This window comes from Hoplias malabaricus, chromosome X1 (assembly GCF_029633855.1).
Source record: "Hoplias malabaricus isolate fHopMal1 chromosome X1, fHopMal1.hap1, whole genome shotgun sequence".
Taxonomy (NCBI): domain Eukaryota; kingdom Metazoa; phylum Chordata; class Actinopteri; order Characiformes; family Erythrinidae; genus Hoplias; species Hoplias malabaricus.
This window is the reverse complement of record NC_089818.1, coordinates 3586970-3600197: the sequence shown is the minus strand read 5'-3', so window position 1 is coordinate 3600197 and position 13228 is coordinate 3586970. Positions and strand designations below refer to the sequence as shown.

The 13228-nt window shown below is 43.7% G+C and overlaps 2 protein-coding genes across 2 annotated transcripts in view; both read left to right on the top strand.

Annotated features, from left to right (window-relative positions):
• LOC136676057 (sickle tail protein-like) overlaps nt 1-10068 on the top strand; it is a 41463-nt gene extending 31395 nt beyond the window's left edge. Inside the window, exons 12-20 of the mRNA XM_066652909.1 lie at nt 1-93; nt 1069-1489; nt 2025-2211; nt 2660-2907; nt 4361-4507; nt 6380-6493; nt 7662-7721; nt 7809-9440; nt 9912-10068. The exon at nt 1-93 is cut by the window's left edge and continues 55 nt beyond it. Coding sequence (XP_066509006.1) covers nt 1-93; nt 1069-1489; nt 2025-2211; nt 2660-2907; nt 4361-4507; nt 6380-6493; nt 7662-7721; nt 7809-9440; nt 9912-10049 — 3040 coding nt within the window. The 3' untranslated portion in view covers nt 10050-10068. The remainder of the gene's footprint in view (nt 94-1068; nt 1490-2024; nt 2212-2659; nt 2908-4360; nt 4508-6379; nt 6494-7661; nt 7722-7808; nt 9441-9911) is intronic.
• Nucleotides 10069-10671: 603 nt separating this feature from the next.
• LOC136676004 (uncharacterized) lies at nt 10672-11022 on the top strand. Its single transcript, XM_066652848.1, has one exon. It carries the CDS (start codon nt 10672-10674, stop codon nt 11020-11022), a length of 351 nt encoding a protein of 116 aa, XP_066508945.1.
• The last annotated feature ends 2206 nt before the right edge of the window (nt 11023-13228 follow it).

Sequence of the window (13228 nt, the reverse complement as noted above, 5' to 3'; positions counted from 1 at the left end):
GGCTGTACGTTTCCTCAAGGAGGAGCCAAACAAGATGGACTGCATGCTGAAGAGGGTCAAATCCCTGACTGAGACACTGGGCAGCCTCAGGAGGTAAACTGCCTTTAAAATATTTGGATACATCTTTGAAAAATAGAGTTTCAAAATGGTTTTATTACAAATGCTAACATGTTTTTGTTGGTTTTCCATAACTTTACATATGAAAACCTAAGCAGATTATCCTTTCTTAGACTGAAAATCATTTTACAGTTCGACAAAGAACACCAAAAGACAACCAGAGACACAGCAATACACAGAGCACATAACCGGTTCACTACATTTAAATTCACACTCACATGGCAATGGAGATGGGTTTGCTCTGTCAAAATTAGCAAAGGCTAGCAGCAGGAAGGAATAACAGGCTACTAGCCACCAGGCAGCGATTAAAAACGCTACCCAGTCAATATTAGCAGCAGTTAGAAGCAGTATTAGCAGGACACTAGCCAACAGGCAACAACAAAGATTATATGCTCTCTTGCCCAAACAGGAGCGAAGAAACCAAGCCCTCCCTGTCAATAGTCACAATAGCCATTAGCCAAACAGCAGCAGAGGAGGCTAACATTCAACACTTGGATATATTTCTTAAAAGTTACAAAATGAAAATAAACGACCAGGAAAAAAAAATCAGGTGATTACTAAACGGCTAAATAGTCTACAAAGTGGATGCTAAGCAGTTGCTAAGAATGAGATATTTCTTTATATGATAAATAAGTAAATAAATAAGTTGGCTAAGCTTTTGCTAGTGGAGGCTATGTTATTACAAGTGGTTGCTCAGGTGTTCCATTTGATTGCTAATTTACCATACTAAATCTGCACTTAGAATAGCTCTCTCTCTCTCTCTCTCTCTCTCTCTCTCTCTCTCTCTATCTCTCTCTCTCTCAGAGCATGTCAAACTAGTTTCAGAGTGTTCACTTTCCTACTCACAACACACTAAATCTCAGCTTACTGTAAAAGCCATATATATACACATGCAGAAAGCTCTAAATCCAGACTTTCTGAGCACTACTTTGAAAGTGTCTGTTTTTGCAGGGGTGCTACAGAGGGTCACCTCAACACTGACCCAATGCCCATGAAGCCTGAGGAGCCTGATTCCTCATCCCAGGACTCTCCAACCCCTCAGCCTCGTGGGTCTTGCACTGAGCACACTCCCTCATCTCCAGGGCTGGTGCAGCGTGTTCAAAGTGCACCAGTCAATCTGCAGCCCTGCCAGTTATCCGCTGCACTATCCCACCACTCCAGCCCCCCACTGACATCCACTCACAACCGGGACACACCCACTATCGCCATGGTGAGCCCCCGCAGCCGGGAGCACAGCCCTGCCCTCCAGAAGAAAAGCATCATCAACAACTGCACCCCCAGCCCCACTACTGTCACCTCCATCACCTCTGTGGAAACCACCACCACACCTCCAACACGGCACAAGGAAAACACAGCAGCGAATAATGACAAGGTATTAATAACTATATATAATTATTAACCCTGTTCTTCAATGGTCAGGACGTCCAAAGACCACCACAGAGCAGGTATGAATTGGGTGGTGGATCACTATTAGCGCTGCAGTGATGCTGACATGGCGGTGGTGTGTTAGCGTGTATTGGGCTGGTATGAGTGGATCAGACACAGCAGCTGCTGCTGGAGTTTTTAAACACTGACTGTCCACTCTGTGTTGATTGTCCTCTAGTTCTTCATCAGTGGACACCACCCACAGGATTCTGTTGACTGTATATTTTGGGTCGGTGGACTATTCTCAGTAACACTGAGGGGTTTAAACCTCAGTTTTCTAGCAGCACTGCTGTGTCTGATCCATTCATATCATCACAGCACAAACTAACACACCACTACATCAGTGTCACTGCCGCGCTGAGAATTATCCACCACCCAAATCATACCCGGTCTTGTTGGGGTCCTGACCATTGAAAAGCAGGGTGAAGTGGAGAAGGGTTACAGATCATGAATGAATGAATGTTTGTCTGTGTGTTTTTAAGCTGCAGCTGGAGGAGGCAGCAGGGTCTGAGATGGAGAGAATACTGCAGCAAGCTCAGGCCAATCTCATGAAGGCCATCCCTGACCTGGAAGTGACTGTTCAGCAGGACATCAGCATTTCAAACCCTCCAACAAACGAAACTTTGCCAGACGAAGTGGACTGTCCTCAGCTTCCAGGTCCAGCTCCAGGTACATCCACCTCAGTGATACAGCAACTACTGAGGTCAACTACTGAGAGAACCCATTAAAGGCGGTAGTAGTACTTAAAGGGGCAATAAACGATTTTTACCAGTAACTATAGATACTATAACAAATTTTACCAGCAAGACATATATATGATAGGAAATACACCAGTTTATGACTGATTTCAGGACAGTGCTCTAAAAGTGAGTTACACTCTGCAACTCTAGGGGGGGCCCAGGAGCAAAAATAGCAAAACTTACCTAGTGTTCCTTTACGAGAGAAAAGGAACTGTGCATTTTCTATGCATGTAACGTATATATTAATGTTTAATATCTGTGATTTGTACATTTTTTAAAGGTCATATGGAGACAGTAAACATTATCCCCCGTGAGTTAATATATTTTGCTTTTGAGCATTCTTTGATCTTCAGTTCTGTTCATGCATCTGCACACAGAGGTCACAGCACCAGCTGAACCTGTAGCAGAAAAACCAGTCCAGCTCAGCACTGAGAGGCTTCACAAGGCTCCGGTGGAGAAACCACACAGAGCCAGTGTTGACAAAGCCAAACCCAGCTCAGAAACAGCCGGCAAATCTCCCCCTCCACCCCCACCCCGCAGATTCTACCCTCAGGCCACCGGGCTCACAACCGGCCGTTCTGGAGAGGTCATCTATACCAGTCGCAAAGAACCCACCCCTCCTCAGGTATGCACAAGCTCATGCGTGTGTTTTACACCCAGTTCCGCAGCATTCCCAAACACACGTCTCACACACACTCTCTCAGTGTTATTACTGAGAACCATTCAGCCAGATCACAATTTTACAACATATAACCTCAGCATTGTAATCCCTCCGTAATTCCTGTACAAGGGTGTGCCACTCTCACTAATACACTCTAAAAAGAGATGTGTTGAAAAAAACACATACCTGTTCCACCCATTATAACAGCTTATATCAAACGTTATCCTGTATAACAACACTGTGTGTGTTTAAATGAAAACAGAATGTTATGTTATTAACACATCTCTTTTGAGAGTGGAAGAATGGCCATTTCATTCATTCATTCATTATCTGTAATCGCTTACAGTTCAGGTTTGCGGTGGAATCATTGGGTGCAATGCAGGAACACACCCTGAAGGGTCTGTGTCCTTAATAGGGCAATTCACACACTTCTAAGTCACCAATCCACCTACCAGCTTGTGTTTTTGGAGCATGGGAGGAAACCGGAGCACCCCGAGGAAACCCACGCAGACACAGGGAGAACACACCACACTCCTCACACACAGTCACCCGGAGAAAACCCACGCAGACACAGGGAGAACACACCACACTCCTCACAGACAGTCACCCGGAGGAAACCCACGCAGACACAGGGAGAACACACCACACTCCTCACAGACAGTCACCCGGAGGAAACCCACGCAGACACAGGGAGAACGCACCACACTCCTCACAGACAGTCACCCGGAGAAAACCCACGCAGACACAGGGAGAACACACAACGCTCCTCACAGACAGTCACCCGGAGCAGGACTCGAACCCACGACCTCCAGGTCCCTGGAGCTGTGTGACTGCGACACTACCTGCTGCACCACCGTGCCGCCCTAATATAATTTAATATTAAATAAATAAATATTAAATATTAATACACTACGTTAATGGGCACTAACATAGAAATCACATTCTTAAATTGTCTAAACTAAAACTCATTTGAAAGCAGTATTATCACAGAGACCAGAACAAATCAATGCACAGGCTTTGCAAGGAACTCACAATGAATGCAGTGACAAATAAATTCTACTCACTTTCATGTTACTTTATATTTTCAGGTTATTTTTTAGTGAATAAAATGACAATAGTCAGTTTTACTAACTTTCAGTTTAAAATCATCAGGTTAAAATATCCAATGCTTCGTACTTCTGCTTTATTTTGTAAAGCTGCAAAAGCCAGATTTGCCTCCGTTATCCAGTAGTTTATCCTCATCTTTTTGCCCAGCACCTGTTCTGAGTGTCAGACTGATGCCAATCTCTTGTAGTGATAGGTGAATAGTGTGCCTTGTGTATGGAATTCCAGCTGCCTGTGTCTTTGAAGGGTCAATGTTGTTGGCTGAGGGTCTGTCATGTTTTCTTTTTTTTAACTTGATTTTTCTTTGCCACAGGAGTCAGAGGAGGGGGCCATTCAGCCCAAACCCCAGAGAGTTCCCCCAGAGGTCAAACCCAAACCCCAACCCCCTCCACCCATCAACACCTCTGCTGCTCCGGATGAAGAGGAGAATGATGAAGATAAGATCATAGCAGAGCTGCAGGTGGGTAACACCCCACTCTAATACACATACAATACAACTACATACTGACACAGGCCAATAGATCACTTTACTACAAAAACTACCACAATATTTTAGAAAGTTAATTACTATTAGACATTTGTTTATAAAGTTTAGCTCTCGTCCCTAAATGAAGTATCTTATGATCCATAAAGTGGGTCTCCATAGTCACACAGTGATAAGAGCAGATGTTTTCAAATGATTATGGATGAGAGAGTTAAAACAGGGGGACATTAGCGAGGGAAAACACCACCAAGTGCAGGAAAACGGGCAGGGCCGAGGTGTTTTTGGAACAAACACAAACGCCCTACGTCACTGTACAGCCTCATCTAGTCACACCCAGGCTGACAGTTCATACAAACAACTGTGCCTGCCACCATCATCTAAAACCCAGCTTCTGCTTAGTGTTGTGTGCTCTGCCCTCTAGTGGTGCCAAACAGCACCTGAATCTCTGCAGTTTGGCGATAGGGACAGAAGCAAGTGGTAATGGGCTTCGACAATGTTTTATATTTATTACATTTTTAAAGCAGATGTATAATAACATGAATTAGATGTAAACAGACAGTGGTCTGATTTCAAATGTACCAATCTAGAGAAGATTACCAAGTCTGAATTATTCACATTGGTGGTGAAACGATTGAGACAAATGACATGTTATCCTTGAGTTTTTACAGTTCTGGAACAATGTACACAAGTCATATCACAGCATATTCAAACATATGATATAGATTTCCTACAGAAAGAGCTATGGAGGACAAAACATTGACATTAAATAATATCTGAATATGTGTAGAGCGGCACGGTGGTGTGTCACAGTCACATAGCTCCAGGGGCCTGGAGGTTGTGGGTTCGATTTCCGCTCCGGGTGACTGTCTGTGAGGAGTGTTTTGTGTTCTCCCTGTGTCTGCGTGGGTTTCCTCCGGGTGACTGTCTGTGAGGAGTGTGGTGTGTTCTCCCTGTGTCTGTGTGGGTTTCCTCCCGGTGACTGTCTGTGAGGAGTGTGGTGTGTTCTCCCTGTGTCTGTGTGGGTTTCCTCCGGGTGACTGTCTGTGAGGAGTGTGGTGTGTTCTCTCTGTGTCTGCGTGGGTTTCCTCCGGGTGACTGTTTGTGAGGAGTGTGGTGTGTTCTCCCTGTGTCTGTGTGGGTTTCCTCTGGGTGCTCTGGTTTCCTCCCACAGTCCAAAAACACACGTTGGTAGGTGGATTGGCGACTGAAAAGTGTCCGTAGGTGTGTGAGTGAATGTGTGTGTGTGTCTGTGTTGCTCTGGACCCACCGCGACCCTGAACTGGATAAGGGGTTACAGATGAATAAATGAATATGTGTATTTATGCTGCTATATTTCTATATTTATATGTTTATATTGTTTATATATGTATTTCCAAATATCTACATTTATTTATGAACATATTTCTATATGTTAATTGGGTGGGTGGCCCTGTATGTAATATTATATCCTTCATACTGCATCTATTTATTTATACCTATGTCATTTGTTCTGTCCTTCATAGAAAACCAGCTTAAACGTTAAAATGGTGATTGATGACTACAAACTGCACAGTGTTTTATGACATTTTCATACTTCATACTTCACACAGGTTGTTGTTGCTTTAAGACTTTAAGATGAGTTCATGACAGTTTACACTTAGAGGCAATGTTAACCCTGATTCGACACCCAGATTCCCTGACTTACACTGGATTAGGCTCTTCTTTAACTGGCTGCGACATCAACAACTTTCTAAAATCCATCGTCTTGTTATAGATAAGATTCAGACCACTCATGTACCATCATGTACCAAAAGCACATCAACTCTGATAGTTCTATTCCTGGTCTAATCTGACCGCACTGTGATCCAGGTGTTTGAGAAGTGCCCGGTTAAAGAATTAGAGCCCAGATATGTGGTTGATCTGACCACCCACGAGCTCCCAGACACCGAGGCGGCCTTCTCTCTCTCCTCATACGACCCCAAGGTAACAGACACGGTGCAGCGCTACCTGGCGTCAACCTGCTTTAATGCCACTAACCCACAAGGGCGCTTCCTTCCGCCCTTTTAACTGCTGTTACTAACATCCAACCTCCATTTGGTTTTCCACGGCTGAGCGGCTGCAGTGCTTTAGAGACCTGAGTGTGTGTCTAACCTTGCTTTCATACATTTTTGCTATTGCAGTCCAAATTAGGCTGATGTTTGAGGCGAGACGGAATGGTGTACAGAGAACAGGGAGGGTGCTGTTGGATGGGGTTGCAATGAAGAATGACAAAGGCTATGCACTACAATGAATTTTAAATAATTGCACGAACGTGAAGTGGGTTTCCAGGTTAAAATATAGCACACTGTAAAAAAAAAAAAGTAATTTTGACTTTGCTCTGTCTTTTTATTATAATGTGTCAAACGGGGCCTGGAAGGTTAAAGTTTAAATATTTAAATATTTTTGATAATTATGGGAAAAGCGAAATACTCTATATTCTAAAGCTTATTGTTGTTATGTTGATGTAAAGCATGTTGATTTTTCAAAACTTTGTTCATATCTCTGTTCGTTCAATGGCTCTTACCTGCACCTTCCTAATCCCAAACTCTAGGTCCTCCGGGAACACTGGTTCACTACATTTTCTAACGTGCAACATTTAATTTTCCTACACTAAATGTAATGCCTTGCATGAGATCATTCAACTCTTGAACTTCCAACTTGATTTTTTTGTTAAAGGAACACTAGGTACAATTTTTAACTTAAAATTACAGCTTCAAAATGATTGTGATGCTCCACCGACCTGTAACAGGGAGGATAGGGCCACTGTCATTTCCACTCCGGGCTCAGCACTGCAGAAACCGCACTATGTAACGTTTGGAGAAGAGTGGGGAAACCAACCCTTCACCTTCCGTACACCTAGATTACAGGACAGTGCTGGAAAAATGAATTACTTTCTGCAAACGTAGAGGGAGCCCAGGAGCAAAAATACCAAACCTGACGTAGTGTTCCTATAAACATATGAAAATAAATTGTGAATAAATTGGATTAAATGTAATTAAACTGTAAATAACTGTAGATTAATCGTATATCTGTGACACTGAATTATTTCAAGCATGCATTAATGCTGATTTGAGGTGATGCATATACTCATGATGTCCCTTAACGATATTAGAACACAGCTCACCATTCTGAAGATGAAAAGCACTCCCCCAATGCTTCAGCCGGATCTGGGGTAAAATAATGAAATCCTTCATTTGTTCCTCTGTCTGATTAGATTGAGTTGCATTCTATTAACCAAAGCAATCCCTCTTTTTACCAGGTCATATATTACATCACTGGCACAGCAAAGGCACCCGGCAACAATCTCCCTAAAGAACCCGAAGTCCCGAAAGAGTCGAAGGAAGGAATCGTTTCTTCTAAGGTGGCAAATCTGAACGCTTCTGACATTTCAGAGCGGCCAAGCATACTAACATCATACGAGTTAACTTTAGAAGCTCAGAAATCAGTGGAGGAATGCCAGAAGGATTCCACTGGTATTCAGCAGATACCTGTAAGTCCCTCTGAGCTGCTGAAAGATCCCCATAGAGCGGCTGAGGATGATACAGTGGTTGTTTCGAAAAGACAGTCTGCTGAGAGTGTCCCAAAAAGGTCAGAAAAGCAAGTGATTTCGACTTCAGAAAGCCCGATGATTGTCACAGAGACATCTTCTAGTGTTGGGTCTGTGGTGCAGACACCAGTGGTGTCTGAAGCCAAAGTGTCAGGTTTTTCAGGAGAGAACGGGCACCAGGAAAATGAGCAGCAAGTGGTCATGAGGTCGTCCAGAGGAAGGGCCAGGTACACAGAGGACGCCAGCTTGAGCCCTGACCTTCCTGGGGAGGAGGCTCCACCACCACCTCCACCTGATAACATCGCCTTCATGATTACCAAAACCAAAGTGAAGGCCCTGTCTAATGGAGAATACCAGCAGCTGGTCAGCTCCAAGGGCCAAGACGTGGAAACCGTTAAAGTGGGGACAGACACAACGGCTTCCGCTCCAGAGGATGGTGGGTTCAATAAGAAACCTGTCATCATTCTCTTCGAGGAGCCTATGGACATCCGTCAGGCGTACAAGCGTCTCTCCACCATCTTTGAGTGTGAGGAGGAGCTGGACAAGATGCTTGCAGAGGAAACCATCGATGAGGAGACCGAGGAGACAGAGGAAGAAGATGCATGCTCGCAGGGGACCAGGCAGGAAATGACCAAGACTGGGGGCACCAATGAGTGCAGACCTGATGGTAAAAGCACTGGTGATAACGGTCAACACCAGAACTCCCCAGAATGCTCTTCCCCAGAGTCTGAAGATGGATCCAAAGTAGATCTGCTTGGAGACTCGAAGCAAGAGGGCAAAAAGAAATTCAAATTCAAGTTTCCCAAGAAGCAGCTAGCAGCTATAGGCCAGGCTCTCCGCACCGGCACAAAAACAGGCAAAAAAACCCTCCAGGTAGTGGTGTACGAGGATGAAGAAGAAGCAGATGGTACGGTGAAGCAAGCAAGAGAAGCCAAAAGGTTTGAGATCAAATCCCAGGTAGAATCAGTCAATTCTCCCGGTCTGTTAACTTCCACAAGCACCACTGTGTCACCAAACACTGTCAGTCCTCTACCCTCTAAAGGAAGGAGTAACGAGATCTGTAAAACCACATACAAAACCTTAGACAGCTTAGAGGAGACCATTAAGCAACTAGAGACCACCATCAGTGACATGGACCCTGCGCTGTCTCCTGAAGCTTCACGTAAAGAATTGAAGACCAAGAGAATCACTGCTCAAACGGTGCAAGGAGAAGCGATTCCCTCAAAGAGACCGACTCCACAGGTAGCAAAACCCCAAAAGTCCCTGCAGCGGAAGAAACCCAAAGGGCAGTCCGCCTCTCGACCCTCTTCTTCCAGCTCCTCCAGCTCCAGTGGCACTAAACAGGTCTCTCCCTTCAGCTCCTCTCCACTCCTGCTGGTGCCTTGGGTTTGGCTCTGAGGGTTTGCTACTCTAACCACTGACCTTAATCCGCCATGAATCGTGAATGTCTTGTAGGTGCCTGTGGGGGAATCTCGCAGTGGGGAACCCTCTCCACTTGGTCCTGTGTGTGATTTCTTTCAATCGCCATGGTTTGTGGAGTTGAGGTGTCTTAACGGACTTGCTGTCCTTGTCTGTAGCACTCGGCTTTGGCTGCAAGTCTGAAGGGGTGAAGGTTTTTCCTGTGTCAGAAATGACTTGCTCTGATCCTTATTTGATTAATGACTTTACCGTGCATGCCTATTGTTGGGGAAAATGTTGGGTTCCTTTGAGCATGTTTGGCTTCATGTTTCTGGGTCCAAGTACCTCGTCTCAAACTCTCAAACCGTTGAGTTGGTCTGCCTTCATCTTATTTATGCTTTCCTTTCTTTTCTGCAGAACACCGGAGGCTCTCCTTCCTCGAGTCGAATTTCCTCGCCTAGATCCCGCCAGCAAGCAGGGAGTGCGGAGAAACCCAGCAAATCCCAAAAGATCCAGGACTCCCAGAGGCAGTTCCGACAGGTAGTTTTACTGTAGGGCAGCCAGTGTGAGAGACTCCCATTCTCATGGCCTAAAGATGCAGACACGTGATGTCCCATGGCAACTTGTGACTGTGAACCCGTGACTGTTTTTAGTTTGAGTGGAGTGGACCTGCGTGGATCAGCTGTGATGTCTCGTTTTCCTCCATCTCTCTGATTAAAACTCTACCCCTAAGCATCTCACCTTAAACTCCCACCATTCCCATCAGTTACCAGTGTTCAAATGAATTTTTGGAAGTGTTATGCTGTTCCTTTTCTTGCTTTGAAGTGTAAACCATGCGATTTTTATTTACATTCATTTCTCCATAGTATTTTTTTGTTGATATAATTGTTGTAACTAAGTGCAGGTTTCTAAACTTTCCTGCTTTTGTGTCTCCATTCCTTGCTTGACACTGCATGTCCTCCGGCGTCTCTGTTCGCAGGCCAACGGGGGCGCTATCGCAGCTCGCGGGAGTAGTAAATATGCTTTCCTTGCTTTGCCTGCTTCTAAGATCCCAGCCTTTTGTCCTAGCTCGGGAAAAAGCAGCTCTGCATCCGCTCCCATTTCAAACACGTCTAAACCTTCTAATCACCCCTCTCTCAGCTCCAAATCCTCCATCCCGTGTCTTAGTTTAAGCCGGATGACCCCACCCTCTAACGAGTCCTTGCGAGTGCCTGGCTCCTCGCAGCCGGCCCAAGGATACGGGCTCTCGCACTCTGCCCAAACCCACTCCGCTGCTCAATCCAGCTCCTACTCATCCTCTTCGTCTTCCTCCTCTCACTGCTCCTCTTCCTCTGTGTCTCCCACCTCTACCTCGTCTTCCTCGTCACCCTCTTCCCCATCCCTACTCTCCCCAACTGCCGTGAGCCAGGCCGGCAGACCACCTCACATCCCTGGCTTCAGCAGCCCAAGACCACAGACTGCCACCAGCACCACCAGCAGCAACCTGCCTACTACGACACCAGCGCCAAGCTCAAAGGACACGGCATGAGCCTCCCATCACTTTCTACCCTCTGTAGATGTTTCTGAGTGCCCAGTTTGGGGTGTGTCATCCGTCATGGAGTACGCTGCCTGTCAAAAGTTTGGTGACACCAGGCCTTCTCATGGAGCGTTAACGTAAGAAACTGAACAGTTGTATGTGCGAGGGGTTCGTCAGTCAGTGCTACTCTTCCAGGTATATTTCCTTAGCCTCATGTGTGTTCCTTGGTATGAAGAATAGTTTTTGCCTAAATAATTAATCAAGTTTTGAAATTCAGGGGAATAAAAGGTGCCTTTAACTCAGCTGTAGATTTAAGTCTCCTTAAGTGTACTATCCACAAAAAAAGCCATCATTTATCTTTATAATGTTTTAATCTGCCTTTAATATATATGTTAGGTGTACAAATCAGTTTTAAAGCTGTGTGTGTGTGTGTGTTTGTGTTTGTTTTTTTTTGTGTGTGTGTGTTTGTTTGTGTGTGTGTGTGTGTGTGTGTGTGTTTGTGTTTGTTTGTGTGTGTGTGTGTGTTTGTTTGTTTGTGTGTGTGTTTGTTTGTGTGTGTGTGTGTGTGTTTGATTGTGTGTGTGTGTGTTTGTGCATAACGTTTAATTGTTTAGTATTAAAAATACCTCATTTTATCAAAGAAATAAAATAACAATTTAAATTTAAATAAAAAAAAGAGAAGAATTTATTCGTCACTGCATTCGTTATGAGTTCCATCAGGAAAAAGAGCTGCAAAAGCACGTGCATTGATTTGTTCTGTTCTTGGGGATCTTTCTGGATCCAGACGTATGTGAGGTTTGGTTTAGAAGGTTTAAAGATGGTGATGTCAGTGTTAGTCGTCGTGAACTTCACACGTACTTAGTTGTTGTTGTTATTTGTTCGTTTGTACCATAAAATTATAAAAGAGCAGGAGAATGTTTACGTTTTTTGAATTACAATTACGTTACATAAAAAAACAACATACATTTATTTGTACACCTAATAAGTCATTGACCAAATAATATATAAAATTAATTTGAACAAAAATTTGGTGTCCAAAAACTATAGAAAGGCGCTGTATATGGCTCTGACTGAAGGCGACTCAGGTCTACAGCTGAGTGTAAGGCAGTGGGTTTGCAGTCTTCCTCTCAGTGTTGTGTTTGTGCACTCCTGGATTTATTAGCTCACTTTTACTCGCTTGCAGCATAACAGCAAGATATTACTCTAGATCTAGCGCTAGATACGGTGCTTCTGAATAACACTTATTTTTAAACGTGAGGTGCAGTTTGAATTGATTTATTTTTGATAGATGTGAGAATAATTATGTCATTTACACACACTGACTATATTCATGTGTACAAATATTTTTGAAAAAGAAAAATAGATGAATAAAATATATTTGCATCTATTTTGTTTTAAGTTGCCGAGTAGATATCTACCATAGAGTACATTTGTTTATATAAATTAAAGAAAGTTTATGAACTGCCTGTTTATAAAAGGCACTGAAGAGGTTTATAGGTGTTTTGTTTTGTTTTTTTGTTTTTTTTTTTTGCTTGGGTTTCAGAGCAAAGCTGGTTTAAAACTAACAAACAAACACACACACGGGTCAATCCTGAGGCCCGCTTTTGTTTGAAGTGTTTCACTTTAATACCAAAGTTGTTGTTTATCAAGAGTCTAAACCTGGAGTAGAGTGAGTGTGATGTTTGACAGTGATATCTCCATTAGCTTTAATAGAAACTGTTGCATTGTGATGAAAAATAAGCCTACAATGGTGGATTTGTGTAATTAGAGGCATATTTGCTTGCATCTGGCCAAAGTTTATTCCTATGCATGCCTTTTCATCATAGAGACTATCATGTTTGCACAAAGTAAATGCTGTAAATATTTTTCTCTGTTTTTGTAAAACTGTATAACATTGTACAAAAGCCCTGGTGAGAAGCCTGTCAAATGGTGGTTATGGAATAAAGGGCTGTCTGCTTTAGCACTGATTCCTGGAAGTGAACATTTCTTTGCGTCATTCATTTTATCAGACAAAAGAAGGCATAATCAATAAGGTGTTCATAGAAAGGAGCTCAAGGCTACACTGAGTCTGAAAACACTGTAACTGATTGTTAGTTTTATATATATATGTATGTCTTTATGTATGAGCCAGCTGTTCCTGAAGGGCCCAACAGAGGGCAGCACTTACTAACAGTAGTGATGATAAACACTGCGTGGGGATCTTGGAAATGGCTAATAT